Source organism: Colletotrichum godetiae (genome assembly GCF_030913485.1).
Source record: "Colletotrichum godetiae strain CBS 193.32 chromosome Unknown BDP55scaffold_1, whole genome shotgun sequence".
Lineage (NCBI taxonomy): Eukaryota > Fungi > Ascomycota > Sordariomycetes > Glomerellales > Glomerellaceae > Colletotrichum > Colletotrichum godetiae.
The window spans coordinates 1,097,635-1,116,884 of NW_026851249.1; the positions used below are offsets into that span (position 1 = coordinate 1,097,635).

General features: G+C 55.6%; 6 protein-coding genes across 6 annotated transcripts; 2 read left to right on the top strand and 4 right to left on the bottom strand.

The window, feature by feature from the left end:
- Positions 1-317: 317 nt before the first annotated feature.
- On the top strand, positions 318-1,807 carry BDP55DRAFT_722404 (uncharacterized protein; the record flags this gene model as incomplete). Its single annotated transcript, XM_060578600.1, has 2 exons — positions 318-409; positions 496-1,807. The coding sequence occupies 2 exons, from the start codon at positions 318-320 to the stop codon at positions 1,805-1,807; spliced, it is 1,404 nt and encodes a 467-aa protein (XP_060436917.1).
- A 240-nt stretch (positions 1,808-2,047) lies between these two features.
- Positions 2,048-4,385, bottom strand: BDP55DRAFT_640667 (uncharacterized protein). Its single transcript, XM_060573358.1, has one exon. The coding sequence runs from the start codon at positions 3,951-3,953 to the stop codon at positions 2,358-2,360; it is 1,596 nt and encodes a 531-aa protein (XP_060436918.1). The 5' UTR covers positions 3,954-4,385; the 3' UTR covers positions 2,048-2,357.
- A 936-nt stretch (positions 4,386-5,321) lies between these two features.
- BDP55DRAFT_689057 (phospholipase/Carboxylesterase) lies at positions 5,322-6,337 on the bottom strand (the record flags this gene model as incomplete). The annotated part of the gene is made up of 4 exons (XM_060576697.1): positions 5,322-5,406; positions 5,504-5,901; positions 6,004-6,039; positions 6,140-6,337. The coding sequence occupies 4 exons, from the start codon at positions 6,335-6,337 to the stop codon at positions 5,322-5,324; spliced, it is 717 nt and encodes a 238-aa protein (XP_060436919.1).
- A 1,330-nt stretch (positions 6,338-7,667) lies between these two features.
- On the top strand, positions 7,668-8,748 carry BDP55DRAFT_722407 (Extradiol ring-cleavage dioxygenase, class III enzyme, subunit B; the record flags this gene model as incomplete). The annotated part of the gene is made up of 2 exons (XM_060578601.1): positions 7,668-7,859; positions 7,948-8,748. The coding sequence occupies 2 exons, from the start codon at positions 7,668-7,670 to the stop codon at positions 8,746-8,748; spliced, it is 993 nt and encodes a 330-aa protein (XP_060436920.1).
- Positions 8,749-9,061: 313 nt separating this feature from the next.
- On the bottom strand, positions 9,062-12,256 carry BDP55DRAFT_722408 (uncharacterized protein; the record flags this gene model as incomplete). The annotated part of the gene is made up of 2 exons (XM_060578602.1): positions 9,062-9,955; positions 10,016-12,256. The coding sequence occupies 2 exons, from the start codon at positions 12,254-12,256 to the stop codon at positions 9,062-9,064; spliced, it is 3,135 nt and encodes a 1,044-aa protein (XP_060436921.1).
- A 1,066-nt stretch (positions 12,257-13,322) lies between these two features.
- Positions 13,323-15,573, bottom strand: BDP55DRAFT_640683 (subtilase). The gene is made up of 2 exons (XM_060573359.1): positions 14,919-15,573; positions 13,323-14,723 (listed from the first exon to the last, which is right to left on the bottom strand). The coding sequence occupies exons 1-2, from the start codon at positions 15,294-15,296 to the stop codon at positions 13,497-13,499; spliced, it is 1,605 nt and encodes a 534-aa protein (XP_060436922.1). The 5' UTR covers positions 15,297-15,573; the 3' UTR covers positions 13,323-13,496.
- Between the last annotated feature and the right edge of the window lie 3,677 nt (positions 15,574-19,250).

Here is a 19,250-nt window from a genome sequence, read left to right on the forward strand (position 1 = left end):
ATATTCCGCAGGGTCGTTGCTGGGTCAGGCCTGGATGCCTTTTCGCATTGGAAAATCATCACCACGGACCGAGTAGAGTCGACCATAGCAAGGCACTTTCTTTGTCCCCCAGAGCCAAAGACATAACAGCACCTCGGCGACCACCACACACTCCTTTTTCCAGCCTGCTCTACCTCCCTGCATCTGAGTTAGAGTACGATTGTTTTGTGTTTGCCTGCTTCGAAGCACGTCGTAGCTACCCATACCGCCGCCTCTGCGACAGCTACCCCGGACTATATTACTCGACGCGGCAGCATCATCCTAATCCCAACAAAACGATGGCGCCCCTTATCCTCCACAATGTTCCTGACGAGGAGCTTTACATCGGCGATGACGGTATCAAACGCCCTTACGCCATGGTTTTTCCGCAGTACGTCTCACGCCCAATGGCGCGCAAATGCAAGCTCAATGCCACGCGCAATGACATGCCGCTAACACAGACTTTCCTACTCTTAGACAAGAAGGCCTTCCTGGGGCCCGTAACCGCCGCGGTGTAGCAGAGACAGGTTCCTTTGGCAAATCCACACGCCGCTCGCGGTCACGAACAGGAACCCCAGCTGGCCGTCGCGAAAATCCAACAGTAGTAGCCGCCGACAAGATCTTTGGCGACTGGATCTCCTCCCAAGCTATAACATCCAACTCCAACCTCGCTCCCTCGTCGGCAACAGGAAGCGGCGCAACGAATGCCTCCGCCTCCGGTGCCAACGCCGCACCTCAGCGCAAGACCTCTGGCCTCTCGCAGCCGCCCCTCCTCGCGGCCGACGACGCGCCCGCTGCTGCCGCCGAACCCCGCGTCAGCCGCCACGTTCCCACCGAAGTCGTCCTCCGCGGCTACCGCTCCCCGTCGCAACAGTACGCCGCAATCTCCCACTACGAGCTGCTCGCCGGCCTCATCTGCGAAGACTACCCCCGCGAACCGCCCCTCGAGCAGCGCCGCTACAAGTCGGAGCTCCGCGACCCGGCCTTCACCCGTCGAAGGGCTCTCACACCCGAAGAGCGCGCAAAGGTCAACCGCGCCGAGGGCGGCCAGCACTGGATCAAGGTCACCTTCGAATCCGCCGACGCCGCCGATGCCGCCGTCTATGCTAGCCCCCAGCGCGTACAGGGCTACCTCGTCTACGCGGAACCCTACCACGGCCACCCGCCCGCCCGCGACGAACCCATCCCGGACGTCGACTCCCTCGTCCCCAGCCACGATGACCTAGGTCGCTCACAGTCCGTTCCTGGAGGCAGCTTCGGCACCCACCGGACGCCGCGCAGCAAACACCGCACCGCATCGTCCAACAAGCCCAGCGGGGGCAACCCCTTTGCCCTCCCCAACGCCCACTCCACGAGCGACCTCTCCCCGCCCACGTCCCTCACCTCCTCCAACACAATCGAGACGGCCACAATCTCCAACGCGACAAACTCGTCCGCAACAGTGACCGCCGACCCCTTCTCACAGCAAGGGTTCTCATCAGCGCTGACCACCGCCCCAACCACCGAAGACAGCCTCTTCTGCCGACGTATCCCCACCGCGCGCAAGGCTAGACTCCTCCCCGCCGAGCAGGCCCTGCTACCGCAGCAGAGCTACACCCAGAGGCTCGTCAACATGGTGCCCTTTTTGAAATGGTTCAGCGGCTCCATGATTGGCAACGAGGTGCCGCGCACCGATAACGGTGACTTTGACTGGAACCGCGCCAGCCTATACTGGAAGGTCATTTGCTGGCTCGATGCGACGTTTGGGCTCTTTGGCGGCGAGATTATGAGTGCCGACAAGGACGATTAGGGGGCAGAACAACGAAACGTTAGGGGTGGACTGGAGACGAGTAAGAATTTTCAATACAGGGGACTTGTAGATTTAACTTGACGGGTGAGAAGGACGGCGTTCGGAAAGGAGGGCAAACGGGCGGGTTTTGAAAAAGTTTCATGTTCTATACGAATACCACGCGCATAACTACTTGTTTATAGTTGATAGATTGGGCGAGCAGAAGCAGGTTCGGTCAGAGACCAAATACCGAAATAGAGAAAGATTCAAAGAAGCTTAGGCGAAAAGATACATAACAGTTTTGAGACTAAGAATCGTGAGGTGCGAAATTATGTGCAAAAAGAGTTGGTTAACCAAAATATGTATAACAGACTATGTATCTATGCCAAGCGCCAAAAGGGGATGACGAGAGAGAGAGGATCGTACCGTCCCCTCAATCCACCAGGTAAGTAGAAGATAAAACAACGCCGCCTCTAAATGGGTATAACAAGAATGAATCATGAGTTTTTCCTGCCACCGTTAAAACCCCCTAGCAGAGCAACCACCGAACCTCGGACTGAAAGTAAAACATCTAGGCGTCGTCTTCATTTACACTCCACCGCCGCCCCGGCCGCCCTCTCTCTTCCGAACCGCTTGCGAGTACCGCCTCGTCTTGCTCGGTTGTGTCTTCCACGACGGCAGCTTCTCCCAGCAATGTCGCAGTGTCGCCTTGTTCTTCTTCTCCTCTTTCGGTAGGAGTCTTGGAATCAACCGGCTCGTCGCCCCAATTGGGCCTCTCCTCAAGAGTCTCTCCCTCGTCTTCCTCCATGAGCACATCGTGCTGCCTCTGTTCCACCTCATCCTCTGCAACCTTGTCTTCCTCGCCCCTCGACTCCTCACTCAGCCCGACCCCCAAACTATCAAACGTAACGTCGGTAGCGTGCCGCCGGATAGGCTGGGGCGAAAACGGCCTCACGCCTCTGGGCCGGTTGAAATTCGTCTCGGAAAAGATACTATCCGTATCGTTATCGTCTCCACCGAAGCCAGGCGACGGCCCTCCCGCGGCAGCCGCAAGACTCTGGTACCGCTCCGGATCGCTCAGCAGACTATCGCCCCTCACGTGGCCCCCTCGTCTCGTCATATCCGACGCCGCGTCCGCGAGGATACTCTTGGGCGGAAGAATGCTAAACAGCTTCGCCGTCTCAGCCGACCCGCCGCCACCGCCTACACCACCGCCAATAACGCTCCCCAGGCCAGAGTGATCACCGACCTCGTCGCTGGCAAACAGATCCGCGCCCTTTTCCAATAACTCGTCCAGCCCGCCGCCACTCCACCCCTTGCGCGCAAGCGACTCAAAGATGTCGACCTCGGCGCGCACAAGACTACACGACGACTCGAGGATCCGGCCGCTGGTATCCTGGCTCTCCCTGAGCAGCGTCCGCGCGTGCTCCCCGTGCAACGACGTCAACCCATCGAGCCTCGTCGTCAAGTCCACGAGGTGCGCCCTGAACTTGCCCACGTCCCGCCTGCGCTGCTTATGCAGCTTCAGCCCTTCCTTTTCCAGCTTCCTGATCTCGGCGTTGCGGGCCTTCACCTCGCGCACGTAGGCCTCCTCTTCGTCGTCGACGCGCTGTCGCCATTGGTCTAGCTCGTGAAGTAAGGGGACCTCAAAGTCGCGGTACACGGTCTCGGAGAGGATCTGCTGGTGGTTTGCGACGAGGTGGTGGACGCCCGAGGCGGAGAGGAGCAGGTCGGCGGTGCAGGAGCCCTTTGGTCCACCGGCGGTGAAGCTCGCTGATAACAGGCCTCCGCCACCGCCGCCTCCTCCGCCTCCCGAAAGACCGTTTATGCCGCCTGATAGAGACTCGGCGCGGGCTTCTTTTAGTCTTGCGCAGGACTCGAGTGCGGAGCCGAAGGCGGATGCGGCGGTCGAGAGGGAGGCGAGGGCGATGCGGTAGGCCTTTGCGGACTGGATGAGATCGGTGTAGGCCGTCTGGGAGGACTCGAGGTCGGACTTTGTGAGGACGGCGTGGACGGGCTGCGGTGGTGGCGGGAGGGGCAGGTGGTAGGAGGAGAGGGGGTTCGCGGTCGAGGCGAGGGAGTAGACTGGCGACGCGGGGACGGGCGGGAGTTGTGAGGGCGTTGGGGTTATGGGGCGGGAGTCGCCTGGTGCGCCTTGTGATGCCATCGTCGGGCTTGGAGCTTTTTATCGTAAGTTTGGTGATGGCCTTTGTCTCTCTTTCGCCGTCTGGGCGCGCCTGCTTTTCTTCTTTGTCCTGTTGACGATAGCAACGGCTGCGGGGAGTATGGTATCTTTGGGGAGGGGAGGAAGATCTCGGGGCTTCGGGGTTGCGATGTGCCGGGGGGTGTGTGTGTGTGTGTGTGCGACGAGACGTCGAGTTATGGGCTTTGTTTTGTTTATCGTGCTCTGTACAACGCCGGTCCGGACGGTGACATGTTCGGGGGTTCGGCGAAGGCCCAATAATAGATGAAAAAAAATGATTGAGAGCTGGCGATGAGAAGTGCTCCCGCAGGATCGATGAAGATAATAAAAAAGGGAAAGAAAAGGAAAAGTTGTGGTTGGAGATCTTTTTTGGAGAAATGCAAGACGAACGCCGCCGCTGGCTGCCCGGGTTGCTGCTGGATGCACCTCAGATGCAAGCTGCTGCAGCTTCCCAGGACGGACAGCACAAGGTCACCACCCGTTGGGATTTGGGAGGGTTCCGGCTGGCTCAGACTTGGGGCATCTGGCGCATCTAGCGCACCTGGGGCCTCCTGGGCTGGCGTCTTTTTGGCCATCCATGGGGCCCATGGCGCTGGGAGACCTTGTGATTCGGGGGGGACGATGGCACATGGGTGGGGGGAGGAGGGGGACCCGCAGGTGACCCTGGAAGCTGCCCTGCTTTGCGGCAGGCGGGAGTGGAAGCCCAAGGCTAAAGACCAGTTGCTGCGGCACCATACACCGCAGTGAAGAGTAGAGGTGAGATAAGACGACGACCCTTGGACGAGACAACGCTAGCGCCATCCAACGGCGGATGAACGAGCTTGCCACAACTTGGTTAGCTTAGTCTGACATGGTTAGGTAAGCTGTGTCTACGTTTGCGTGTGCTTGCGGGTGTGGGTATACGTGAGGCAAGGAGACCCTCTCACTGAGTAGCTTAATGAGAGACATTGTCCATGAATGTCACTGAGCGTGATCCCACTCTCATCTCTCACCAATGCGTCTACGGGGCCATTTGAAACGGAAATGATTCCAAAGTATTCATCAAAGTGAAGGCAACTCATATCATATATTCGACTTCTTTCGCTCAGGCTTAATGCCCCAATACAATCTCATCGAGCTACTGGCGTAGTGATTGCAGGCTCTTGTTATTGTAGATGATGTATCATGTTGTTTACCATCATCAAGATTGAGTCTATCGAATTTCTTCTCGGTCGAAGAAGACCGTTCCCGCTGGTTCCTGGGCTCTATCTACTAACCCGTTGCCTCATACTCTTCCCTCATACATGAACACTCCTTCCCGCCAATCTTTGAGAAACTCCTGCCAACAGCACACTATTTCTGGGTAGGCGGGAGTCTCTCCAACAAGAAGGCCTCGACGTCGTCCAACTCCTCAGGGCAAGCAGCGTGGCCCATACCCCTGTATGTGATGTCAGTATTCCTCTCTAAATGGAATCCAGCCCTAGTTCTCCAACGAGGATGAACAACAAAGTGAGAGAAGGACAAGAAATACTCACGGGTAAAGCGTTCTCGAAACCTTGTACCCAAGCCCCTTCAAAGCATCCATACTCAGCGCCCCCAGCTCAGGCCTTACAAGCGGATCCGCATCCCCGTGGCCCAACCACACAGGCGTCTCCTGGTTCGCCTTCTCCGCGGGCACAAGCCCAGCAAACTTGTTGCTCATCAGCAGCCAGCACGACAAGCCCACGATACCGCCGATCCGGTGCTTGCCCGTTAATCCGGAAAAGATGGCCATGGCGCCGCCCTGGCTGAAGCCGCCGAGGACGACGCGCTCGGCGGGGATGCCTGCGTCCACCTCGGCCTGGACGAGCTGCTGGAAGTACTCTGACGAGGCGAGGATCCCCCGCTCGTCTTCGGATTCGCGGAGGGCCTCGACTGTGCCGTCGAGGACTTTCTGTGGGGTGGGGGTAGTGGTTAGCTTGGGTGATGATGCTGATGATGATGATGCTTGTGCCTGTTGTTGGCGGTGGCGGTCGAAGATTGTAGCGCGACTTACAATGTCGAACCAACCCGGCATGCGCATGCCCCAGTTCTGTACATAATGTTAGTATTCATTCATGAACGAACACCTCCAGAAACGATTTCTTAGGAAAGAATACAAGTCCTGAAGCTGCGGCAGTAAGTGAACTTACACAGGTGATGGGGATCTGAGGCGCATGAGGCAGCACAAACTTAACCTCATCAAGCCTCTGCCTCCGCCGCCAGTTCTCAACGGCGCTCGCCCACCCGTGGCCCGTGTCGCCGAGGCCGTGGGCGAAAATGACGGTGGCCGTGTGCTTTCCCGCGGCCGGGAACACGAGCGGGGCCGTCCGGGCGACGGAGGACGACATGGCTTCGTAGGTGTTGGGGGGTGAGATGTCGATGCCTGCGAGAGGGGGGTGGTGTTGTTGATGCTGAGGTGGCAGGGGGTGGAGCTGGTCTGCCTCAGAAAGCGGATCCTTTTGCTGTAGGTCCTCGAGGCGTTGTTGTTGTCGGTCCTGTTGGGGCGTCGCGGCGGTGAAGGGCGCGAGGAGGGTGAGGAGGATGGTTGTTGCGGTTACTCGCGAGACGAGCATTTGCGGGTTGTGTCAAGCAAGGGAAGAGACAACGCGGCGAAAGCTCGGGCGGCGGGCCGAATGAGATGTGGGTTTTTCTCACACGTTTCTCCGATGGCGTCAAAGCATGCGGGGCGCTGATCCGGGCTCTGTCAGGTCTTATCCGTAGAACTGGCCGTCTCCCACCGTAGCCTGTCGTCAGGGAGGCTGTGGGCGTAATTGATTATTGACCTTTAACTACTCCGTCACCCAGCCCAGTCTGACCTGATCCGTCGACCTAGACGGGCGCCTTGTGGTTGTAGTGATGGGAATGGGATTGAGGGGTATATAAAGGCTCATACCAGTGTGTATTCTGTATGTTCCTGGAATTTCCTGCTTACGATGTTGTGGTGTAAAGTCGTATGCACAGTAGCAGCAAACAGCCTTGGCCTCACCGGCGAACAGGGGGAGCTCGAAGCTCATCTGGAGCTTAGACTGCTCTAGAACTCGAGCTTCACACGGCGTCAGGCCATTGGACCCGTATATGGTCCCTGCTTAAGTATTTTCAAAGTTCTACCCATAATCCGTGAGTCGTCCCTCTCCTACGCCCACCGGATAGGCTCAATTAATGCTCCCAGGTGCATGTCAGTTCGTGGTCCTCAGAGCTGAGGAGCTTGGCCAAGCACTCCGATGCGGGGTGGACAAAGTGTATACCTATGGAAGCAAGTAGACGTTGTCTTGTTCTAATTGACGCTTCAGGGCAATACCTCCTATGGTTATTGTTCTATATTCACTACTTTTGATCTTAGGCATATTCCTTAGAGAATACGCTATAGAATAATAGAATAGTAAGGTGGATGTAATGATCGAGCGTTGACCAGCATCCTACCTTATTTCGTCACTCACCTACGGCCCTCCCACCCCGCCCGCCCGCTAAGACAACAGTGGACCCGGCCGCGCGCGACGAAAACAACCACCCGCCATCCGGCCCCTCCGACCCCCCGTGCCGCATCCCTCATCCGGTCCGTCGGATAGCGCCTACACAACCTCCGGGAATCAAATATACTTCAACTCCCGTCATACTCCAAGCCGTTCCTCAACCTCACATCACGGGCGTACCGATAACCCCAAACAACCGTGCCGCAAGATGCCTCGTCTAAACCCCCTCTTCCTCTTCTCCCTCACAGTCGCCTTGACAGCCTACATGCTCTCACCAACCCTCCGCGCCTTCCTCACGTCAGTGACGACGAATCTCATAAACTCGCCCTCCTCTCAAGCTCCAGACTCGTCAAAAATGAAGAAGCCTCGAATGCCAGTCTACTTCTTCTCCCACGGCGGCGTAAGCAAAACCCTCCCTCCCCTATCTCACTCTCATCGATTCCGCACCTCACCATAAAACCCTCCCCCATCATACTAACATCACAAAGCCAGACGTGATGTACAACAAAGCCCACCCAGTCTACCCAACCCTCCAACACATAGGGCGCGAAATAACCTCCCTCAACCCCACCGCAATCCTAGTCTTTTCAGCCCACTGGCAATCCCCCTCCCCCTCCACAATCTCAATCAACGCCGCACCCGGCCCCGCGCCCCTAATATACGACTTCTCAGGCTTCCCCTTACACTATTACTCAGCAACCTACCCAAACACCGGCAGCCCCCCACTCGCATCCCGCGTCTGCTCCCTCCTCTCCGTCTCACACGGCAGCAACATCACCTGCGTACCCACCACAGACCGAGGCCTAGATCACGGCGTATGGGCAGGTTTCCACGTAGCATTCAACCCCTCCGCAAACCCCCTCAATGTACCCTTAGTCCAGGCATCCCTCTTCCGCTCAGAGGACCCAGATGCCCACTATCGCCTCGGCGCCGCCCTCTCCGCCCTTCGTGACGAAGGCGTCGTCATCATCGGCGCGGGAATGTCCGTCCATAACCTCTACCACATGAGCAGCGACCCGCGGCCCATGCCATATGCCGTCAGCTTCGACGACGCGCTCCAGGAGGCTGTCGAGGTCGCCAACATCGGCGACAGGCAGGATAAGATGGCCCAAGTTTGCAGACGACCTGATGCCAAGCAGGCTCATCCGTACATGGATCACCTCATGCCCATTCACGTGGCCGCCGGTGCTGCGGGAGACGACCGCGGGAAGCAGCTGTGGACCATGAAGGAAGGCAGTTTCGCATGGGCTCAGTACCGTTTCGGGGACGTCCCGAAACTTGTGATATGATCACGTCAAAAAAAAGCGCCCTTGTAAGAAAACCATGTGTTAACATTGAACTTTGTAACAACGCATTTATACCCATACGATTCCCAAACGTCTCCGCATCATCTCATTTTGAATGGTTCGGGCGTACAAAACTAAGTATGCGTGCGTCATCTACTAGGGAATCGAGGCCTTTCGAAGGATCAAGTCTACCTCATTTTGTTATCATCCGACTTGCCCATGAGTCATTATTAACCATCATAATTTTCTGTTCACAGCCTTGTATGAAGGGTTCTGCTGAATCAGACGCGCGGTACGAAAAATTTAGTGTCTCTTTTCACAAGAATGCCCCGTGAACTGATGGCCGCCGCCTGCTGCTTAGAAAGTTCTCCACCATGTGATGGCTGCCAGCTGCTTCGGCCTTCCAGTCGTCAAGGCTTGTGGTATCGGACCTCTCGTCGTCGCGTGAGTCGCTGTCCAGTAATCGACGAACTGATCCTCGCCTCTCCCTGGGAGACCCGCGATTAAATTGTTGGCTGGCTAACATGGGGCCGGAATGTTTCTCGACGGCCGTTGTAAGCCCCGGACTGGAAGCAGACGATTGGAACCCTTTCTGTAACCCAGTTCGTCTGACTAATTTGACTGGAGATCGTGTCCTGGATGGGAGAGGGGCCACCAGATCTTGGGCCTTTGATAAGACGTCCAAGCTGCGCACCTTGGAAGCCTTCCTGTCGACCGACATGACAGGTAAGTTGCTATGAGAAAGACGCGGTTGCATGAGCGGCATCGAAGGAGTCGCTCTCAAAGAGCTTCTGGGTGGAATTGGTGGAGGATTGTAGATACCACGAAGACGTCTAGTCACGCGTCCGTCCGTCTTAGGGATCGTGTTCTCGTCTCTAAAAGGCGTTGAGAACTTTGAATCGTCTATGCCAAGCTCTATGCGACTGGCGGACGATACTTGACGCGGATTGTGGCTCGTCACTCTAAGTGGCGTTTGGAATTTCGTCTTTCCTAGGCCCGTCGCCACGTATAATGCCGGAGACTCAGAGTCTTCAATTTCGGCGCGCTCACGCACATGACCCAAGCTTTTGGGCATACTTGGCTTGGCGTAACGAACTTCCGTCAAGTGTTGGGTTAGTCCGGTATTGGTTAACTTGGCGTCGGTATTCGCCGCATTTGCAGAGAGCCAAGTCTTCCACTCTACAGAACTTGCGTTTGAGACTGTTCGACCCTGCGGCATTGTCGGTGTATAAGTATGTGGGCCGCCTGGTAAGTATCGTCTTTGATATACATCCGCCAGAGGAGTAGTGTCAGAGCTGTTCTCCTTCGCAACAGCCTCGGAGTTGTCGGACGTAGAGGGTGTCTGCTGATGATCAGGATCGGCTGCTTTATGGTTGGGGTGTCGAGGTGGCACTATTGGTTCTGTTTGTTCTCCCAAGCCCTTTGGTATTGTACGTGGAGAGAGGATGTCGTCAGAGTAAATACTTTCAGAGTACGCAAGTCGGGGGTCTTCCTTAGATAGACTCGGGCGACGCCTTGTGGGGATAATGTCCAGGTTCAGAATCGAAACCGATGGGGAAAATAACTGAGCTGCAGCTGGAGCTTCCGACTCTGATTTGACCTTTTCTTGTAGGACCTTGCGGTACGGACTTGTTGTGCGGAAAAGATGGCAAGTCGGGCTGCCAAAGAATGCAGAACTGCGAGTGGACAAGGCTCTTGGGGGACTCGCGGCGTTGTCGCCGTGCAATTTGTACGGCTTTGGGGGCGAGTGTTCCTGTCTATCCTCGGCCGTAGGTCTTTGACGAGGCTTGTAAGATTCAATGGTGGTCTCAGAAGCCGAGTGCTGGCGATGGTGCATTGTACCATCAGATGAGGATGTTGCTTCGTCACGACCCGACTGAGGGGCCTCGGTTTCGATCACTGTTTGCAATGTTTGTTCCCACAGACTGTCACGAAAAACGTCGTCCTCTTGCAAGACACATCTTATGGTTTGAGGGTCTTGATGGCGAGCTTCGCCAAGCTCCTGGCCGCCGATGGAGTTTGACAAATCTATTGTGCCGTATCCCTTAAGGCCGGTACTCCCAACGCTGCTATGCCGTAGCTGCTCTTCTCGTTGACCCTTTTGCTTACATTCGTTCAATCGCTTCATGAGGGCGGAGTAGACTCTTGCGCTATCAACGGAGGGACCAGAGCGGGCCAGTCCATCCTGGGGCGTAGATTGTGTTTCGGTCTCAAATGGGTTTCGATCCGCCAGACTCGGTCGCTGGAAAGAAGACGAGGACTTGTGTGGTCCAAGTTCTTTGATGATAGACAGTCGCTGCCGTTCCCGCTCCCCACCCCAAGTACTTTGACTGTTGAGTGTATGGGTACCTGAGCTCGTCCAACTGGTAACGCGAGACTTCTCATCCGATGCCTTTCGTTCACTCCCAATGCTCTCTATGCTTCCTTGACGCGAGCGAAGTTTTTGTTTTGAGGTGGCATCGTGAAGAGACGGAACTCGCGAAAGTACTTGCGAAATTGAACACTCGTCCAGCAACACGGGATCCGTAATGTCCATGTAAGCATCATCCTGTTCGTTCTCGTCGCCGATAAAACCATGGACCGCATTCGAAGCCTCTAGCTGAGATTTTCTTGCTGTCACAACCAAATCATCCTTCTTGTTTCGTCGGAACATTTCTTTCAGCTTGGTTTTGAGACTGCTTGAAACTTTTCGAGCCTTCTTTCGAAGAGAGGCGTCCTTGTTGACAGCCAAGCTATCTTCTACACCAACAGATCGAACATCGGCGCTGAAGTCTCTCATGGATCGGCGTAAACTCAAAGACGCCTGGCCCTTCTTCGCTTTCATGAAAATCGTCGAGGGTCGCGGATTCAAATGCCGTTGCTCTTCAATGTCTTTGCGGAAACTGTCTTCAGCTTCTTGGACTGCCAAATCGATCTGTTGGCGGCTGCCAATTCTGTCAGACTCCAGAGCACTCCGAATCTTGAGAAAGCTCATTGACTTCGGGTTTCTTAGCCCAAGCGTCTTCTTTGGCGGTGGTTTGCTGTCCTTAATATCTTGCATTGACTGTCGTCGCAACGCAGGCTGCACATTCTCCTGCTCCGGAGATTCGCTGAGATATGTCTTACTTGGTCGGCGCAGACCTGTCGGATTTAGAGGGGAAAACATCGAGCGCGACTTGCGAAGTCTTCTGTAAGATGCTGGAGCAGGTGCACACTCATCTGGAGACACGAATGATTCGCTCGGGGGTAAGGAATTGATGTAGTTGGTCGTATAAGTGCTCACAAATGGCCGCTCGACAGGGTGAGAGATTCGACTAGCAGGCTGGTTGACAACATCTGTGAGGACACCCCGGTGCCGAATAGTCCCCAAATCAGAAGAGTCATCGTTGATTTGGCTTTGCAGGCGCTTAGTTCGGGACTCTTGCTTCACGAATCGAACACTCTGCTGCCGTCGTGGACCCCCGTAGTTGTGGCCGAGCTGATTGAATTCGTTTCGAGGCGGACTTGAGGGATTCTCTGGCCATGTCTCCATGTTGACAGACCGCTGGCACTGTCTCGAAGTCTCAAGTCCCATGCCCATGTCGATATTGGGATTCGCACGGGAGAAAGATAACGTGGCGGCGATATGTGCGTCCCTTTCGGCAGTGGCTGGGTCAATATGCTCTAGTCGTTGAACAGCCGAGCGAACGGAAGCCGTAGACTTGCTTCGAGTCAGAGTCGACCTCGACTTGGCACTGTTATGTCGCCGCATAGGGTGGGCTTGAGTATATTAGGAGGATGGTCTAGGCGGAAGAGGCGCCAAATCTCGCGGCGGCTTAGGTATAAAGGGAAGTAGAGAGATTCAAGTGAAACTGCTATTTGTCGGTCGAAGTTTGGGACTTGGCCTGGGGCTAACCAAAAGCGAGCTGGGAGACTATGGAGAAGTATCGTCGAGAGTGTCAAATGTTGAGCCGTGAAAGTCTGATGGAGGATGTGGAAGAGTGATGTCGTCCCTTGAGCAGGGCCATGAACAGCAGCCAGCATTCACACCGACGACGAGCTCCATGACTGCTCCTTCTCCGGTGCTGAGTGAACTTTGAAAAGAAAAGAGATGGGAGGGCACGTCATGTCCAGGCGAAGGAAGGAGAGGAGCTGACTGATCCCTTCCCTTGGCCTTGGGAAGGCAGGTATGAGGTGGCACCTGGGCAAGAGCCTGCCGTTGTGTCATTCCTCCCGTGGAAAGACCGGATAACATTCCAATCTCCCCTCCTTCCCTTCTTTTCGCCCTCGCACAGCGAATGCAAGGTGCAGACAAATCGGGCAAGCCAAGATTGGCTGGGTATCCAGAACTGGGTTGTTCAAATGCAATGTCTCAACGCCAGATTGACTCAGATGACGGAAACTAGCCATGTGTTCCAATCCCCTATGCACCCTGTGTATCTATGTGCGCTCACATCAGTCCTATTTTAGATTGACAACCTCAACTTCAACCGCATGGCGGGCTTACTCATGAACGTTGTTAAACTTTGGGACAACTCAGACGTGCCCAACTTTGTGAGAGCACGGCCTATGAGACCATAGCAACAGTCGCTTGGCAAATATCGACAGTCAAGCTGACCTAAACTGAAATCGGTTGCATTTAAGAAAACTTATTGGTTGTGCTATGAGATCTGTATGTAGCTATGAAAGCGATGCATCCATCCTATCCCATCCCGCAATAACCCTATGCGTACACTCTCATGGACCCAAAGAAAAAGGAAATAAAGAACCAGTCTAGCGCTCTATTACAACGCTTACAAAGAGGTCTCCCTAAGGAACTCCTTAAGCTCTTCGTCGACCAAATTGTGGATCTTCTTGGCGAACTTCTCGGCCTTGGTGCCGACGGTCTTGGCACCCTTGACAACCTTGCCAGAGAGAACCTCGAAATCCTCCTCAATGGCCTTCTCGAGGTCATCGATGGTGGTCTCCTTGGACTCCTGCTTGACAGTGTAGCCGCCGGCCTTGACGATGGCAGTGTAGTTGTTGCAGCCACCGCCGTTCCAGGCGAGGACGTTGGGGGTGTCGCGGGGAATGTCGCTGAGGGCACCGACGGTACCGACGGCAATAAGAGCCTCCTTGAGCTTCTTGGGGGTGATGGGAGCAACAGAGTACTCGGAGTCAGAAGCGGGCTGGAGGGAAAGGTAGTAGGCCAGGAGACCGCAGATGTGGGGGGAGGCCATGGAGGTACCAGAGATGGTGTTGACGGCGTACTTGCTGCCAATCCAGGTGGACTTGATGTTGGTGCCGGGGGCGAAGATGTCAGTGCACTTTCCGTAGTTGGAGAAGTAAGAGCGGCGGTCACCGAGCTCAGTGGCACCGACAGTGACGGCCTTCTCAGCAGCAGCGGGAGAGTAGTTGCAGGCATCGGCGTTGTCGTTGCCGGCGGCGACGGCGAAGTGGATACCAGCATCGACGGCGGCGTTCACAACGGCATCGAGAGCCTGGGTCTTGCCACCACCAAGAGACATGTTGGCGACGGAGCCCTTGAAACCCTTGCGCTTGCCATCCTTGGTAGCCTGAACCTGCTCAGTGTGGGAGGTGGCAGCCCACTCAACACCCTTGACGACGTCGGACATGGTGCCGGAGCCGTTGGAGCGGAGGACCTTGACGGCGTAAACATTGGCCTTCTTGGCGACACCGTACTTCTTGCCGGCGATGGTGCCGGAGCAGTGAGTGCCGTGACCGTTGCCATCGGCGTCCTGGTCACCAGAGGGAATGGTCTTTCCCCACTTGGCGCGGCCCTCGAAGTCGACGTGGTCAACGTTGGTACCGGTGTCAATCACGTAGGCGTCAACACCTTCGCCGGCATCCTCGGCATAGAGGTACTTGTCATATGTGCCGAAACCAAGAGACTTGCGGTGGGAGACACGAGCCAGACCCCAGGGGGCCAGCTTCTCGAGCTCGCCGTCACACTTGTCCTCAACCTGGGACTTGACGGGAACCTGAGTGTGGACAACGGAGTCGACCTCGATGAACTCGACCTGTGAATAAGCATGTTAGCACTTGTTTCGAGAATGCTGTTGGGTAGCCGAGAGCGGCCGAGCCGAGCTTGGGAGCCCGAGCCCGTCAAGGTCCGACAGCCAAGACCGCCTCGGCCGTGAACTGCAATGATTGTGGGTCCACGGGTTTGGGGTGCGTCTTGGATCTCGGGAGGAGGGTATCAGGGTCGAACTTACGTCAGGGTGCCTCCGGACCTTCTCGATGGTAGCATCGTCGAAGTGACCGGCGTAGCCCAAGAAGTCCTTGCCAATCTTGTATGTGTGCTTCAAGCCGTGGAAGACATCATCAACCATGGGCTCTTGGCCGCGCTTGCGCAGCTCGAGACGCTCATCCTGAGCGGAGGAGTGAATGTTCTGGACCCAGTTGTGGTGGTCCGAGGCGCCGGAGTCCGAGACGTGCTTCTTGAACTTGACGATGTACGAGTTCGGGACAGCCTCGGCATTGGTGGAAGAAAGAAGGGGCGCAGCGCCGTCGTGAACAGTCTCAATGGAGAGAGAGGGGGAAGCGCTGGCAACAGCGGCCAGGCCGGCCACAGCACCGATGAAGCCTCTCATGATGGGCGGTGTTGTGGTGGTGAGTAGAGTCTACCGGAGACGCTGGTTGTGATGACAGAGAAGGAAACTGAAGCTGCGAAGGACGCCAAGGACAGACGGATACTCGATGGAATTGGGAGGATGGATGGTCGATGAAGGAGGGGGAGGGATGGAGGAGAGATGGAGCAGAGAGATAGTCGATGGAGCTGTTGGAGAGCGGGAGCGGGTAGATATAAAGGGAAGGCAGCGACAGCGGTTGCGTGCGCACAGCTGGAGGTGAGGTATCGGCCTTAGGATGGTTGCGCCGCCCCAGTTGCTGCTATTGTGTGACGCAGCCAACCAAGATAAGAGCTGGAGGGTGGCTGACGGAGCCGAAACCGGCTTAGCGCAATGGCGAGAGAACCAATGGAATGACTCGATAGGGTTTCCTCGGCAATGCGATAAGGGAGGTACTGGGACAGTCTGGGAGGGTCACGTTTGGGGTTTCCCTGGGACCAGTCCCCGCCTACAGGCAACAGGTACGTACCCAGTACCTTACCACTCTAACCCGAGCAGCTTGTCACTTGTTCGATACGGAAGGCTGCTTCAGAAGAGGACCTGACGGCACGACGGGGGATGGGATTGTGAGATGGGCGATAGCAAGTGACTTCCGTGGGTACTTCTTCTTCTCCTCTTTCTTTCCAGCAGCACGCTGCATCCGCCAGGAACACAACCAATCCGGCCTCCGTCTGTTGGAGAAGCTTCACCCAGGCTTCCCGCCGTCGACAATGTGTCTGCCATGCCATGCCATGCCTTGCCATGGTGTTTTTCTATCGGCTTCCAACGTTCACGCTCATCTGAAGCTTTAGACAGCCTTTCTCCCATGTCTCTGCAACATCGTCGGATTCTTGTGGTTGCGACCGACAAGGAAACACGGATGACCGACCATTGCACCTTGAGAGCCAGAGTCAGAGCTCTGAGGGGGCGACGTCATACCCTTCCTACCCCCGAGGCTATCTGCCCAAGTGCTAACAGCCAAGGCCGATACGGAGGCAATCAGAGACAGCAGAGCATGGGCGGGCAATGTACTCCGTGCTTCGCCCTACCTTATCCAACAGCCTCGGAGTCTCGCTCTTCCTGACGAAGACCCATGGCTCATGAATGATAACCCATGGCCATGAGGGTGCTTTTTTCATTTCTAAGGAACCTTCGTACGGATACGGTTGACAGCTTCCAATCGACCATCCCAAGCATCCCCAAAGCAACGGACGATCAAGCCAGCACAGCGCCAATGCAATGCCATACGTGCCAGGCACCAAAGGAGCAGTACAGTGGCACAGCCTACCAATCAGTCGCAGCTTGGGGCGCCAGCTCCATGGTCATGAGCAAGTCGAGAAGATGTACCACGCTATCAGCATTCCTCAGACATTCTTCACCCACTTCTACTAGTCCACAATCAAGCTCCCCCTCCCGACCTTCCAGAGCACACCCACACAGTCCGCATATCCCGCATAACGCTGCATGCGATAACGCGTAATGGACGATTCACGGAGCGGAGGGCGAGGCAGATCTATCCGGAGGACCCTGGAGCTTAACAAGCGCTGCCATCCCGTCTTATCTCGACAGCCGAAGCTTTCGTCGTTTTGTTGAGCTCTACGGTCGGCCATTCAAAGAAAAACAGACCACACTCGTGCATGTTGTGTGCTGGCAGTCTACTCCGTATGCATTTGTCGCGTGTGTCCGGATCTGATACTGCCTGCCTGGCCTCGGGATGCAGGACGGCGTCTCGGTTCTTCCTAGCCTGCTGGGCTGCCGGCTGCCATATTGAGTAAGGAACCTGCTCAACGATGATGCGATTAACTGTAATAAGGTGTCTGGCGCAGCTGGGTCTTTGTGTGGATAAGACCTACCTGGGATTAAATCCAAGGCGAAGAGGGTACTAGGTTCCGGAGCCACTACCCAAGCGGTTGCTTTGTTGGTCTCCTCAATGCCCCCAGCACCCAAAGACTCAAGGTGATGCTGGTCGGGCGGTTGTCGCTCAGGTGGTCCTCGATGCTTGAGCTATCCCGCAAGGTACCTCTGCTGCCCTTGCTCAAGGGCAAGCTCCTAGGCGGAAGGGGTTCAAGAGCGGCGAGCTGTCTGACTGGAACATGGAGGCGGGGAGACGAGGCCCAGCACCAACGCTATGCTGGTCCGAGCTAGGCCATACGCCTGACCCACGGGTCAGATGAGAGCGTCCCCGTGTGGTGCCTGGCACGTGCCTCTATCCATTCCCCTGTCTTCCCGTCATCGGGAGGCCGTCTGGCGTTGGTGGAGGACCTGCTGGAGACGGCAAGTCAGACATGCCAGACATACCAGCCGCAGTTTGGTACGAAGAGCCAACCTGCCAACTGCCAGCCCCGAGCTCTAGCTCATATTATTCGAAGGACTCATCCGGGTCCTCTCATTATGGGAGGCGACAATGGCGGCGGCGGCGACGGCGGCTTGCGTTACTCGCGCAGGTCAGCAGAGCGGAAACATTCGTCCGAATATGATAATTGCCTTTTGTTTTAGTTCACCAACCGCCCATCGGCTCAGGAACGTCTCTGTGGGTGTTGCATATAAAGGAAACGCCACGAGCTTGCGAGTCAATTGTCAATGCGAAGACTACCTCTCAGCACACCATCTTGATCCATCCGCAAAGGCAATTGGATCATTCACGCCAGTTCGATATGGATGTCTGCGGTACGCGTGTCGTTGTCCATGGACGCAATAACGAAGCTTGACACCATCTCGGCGAACATGTCGGTGAGCATCGTCGCATTATGAGAACATCTTGGGACTGTATTCAGTCTATCACATTCAAGCTTGCCCATGTCTCGGTGTCATGGAGTTGGGGACGAGGCAGACTGAAACTGCGCATGCCGCCTAAGCTTCCTCCCAGATGCAGCAGTGATCCTCCGAAAGGATGGCCAGCGCCTGAGCCGATGATCGCCCAAGCAAACCCCGGTCAACGGAGTCATGACACATGGGCAGTTGACCGACTCTCTGTCTGTTGTTTACCTGCATTGTCATAGTCATCTAGCGTTGAAGGCTGGCCACTGACTCAAAGAGCTAGAAAGACTGATAGGCCGCCGTCGACTGATTCGTGTTTCTATGTCTTTGAGGTCTTTCTAGCTTTTGCTGGTGGGTTTCATGCATCAGTGAGGGTGTTCTCTTCAACCTTCCAGCTACCTTTTGCGATTATTCAGTTGCGAGTACATGTACGGATGTGTACACCAAGCGATTCTTCGTCATCCCAGGCAAGCAAGACAACTCGCGTCAGCTTTGGGCTTGGGGTCCGAGCTGCCGACCAAAGGGCACGACATCCATCTACTATCGATTCGGTACTTGGCCATACGGATACCTTGGTGTCTATATTTGAGAGTGTGCTCGATCGGGATGAAGCAACAATGTTTCATGGGGTCCACTCTCGTTATCCCAGACTCCCAGTCCACTGTTAGTGTTAGCACCGGAAGCTATCCGTATCTCTGCCTGCACATCTCAGTTTGGCCGCGATAAGCCAGGGTTTATCTGCACTAAGACGCACCTTGTTTCTGAAGCTCAGCTATAGCTTGTCGGCATCAGGCTCGCATTTTGGAACATGTCACTGTAGATATCCGCGATGATAGAAGGTAGTAACGAATGTGAGTATCTAATTAATCAAAGGTTCATCAAGGTAAATAAGATCACCATGCCGCCTCGTATGTGAAGCTGATAACCAAGAAAGTGAAAAGTAGCCCTCACTGTGCGCTTCATGAGAATCTCACGCAGTATGAGCCGTTTCCATGAATAGCATGGGGGCAAGGCGTGTCACCATCGTCTCTGCGCAATGCAACGGGACCCCCAAACTGACGGGAACATGGACGTGGTGGTCTGCTTCAGTGGAGTACGGTGTACCTAGCTACCTAGCTCACTGGGGAGTCGTGGCAGCATCCTCCTTTAGCGGTGTCGGCCTTGTCGGGTCCGTCCACGATG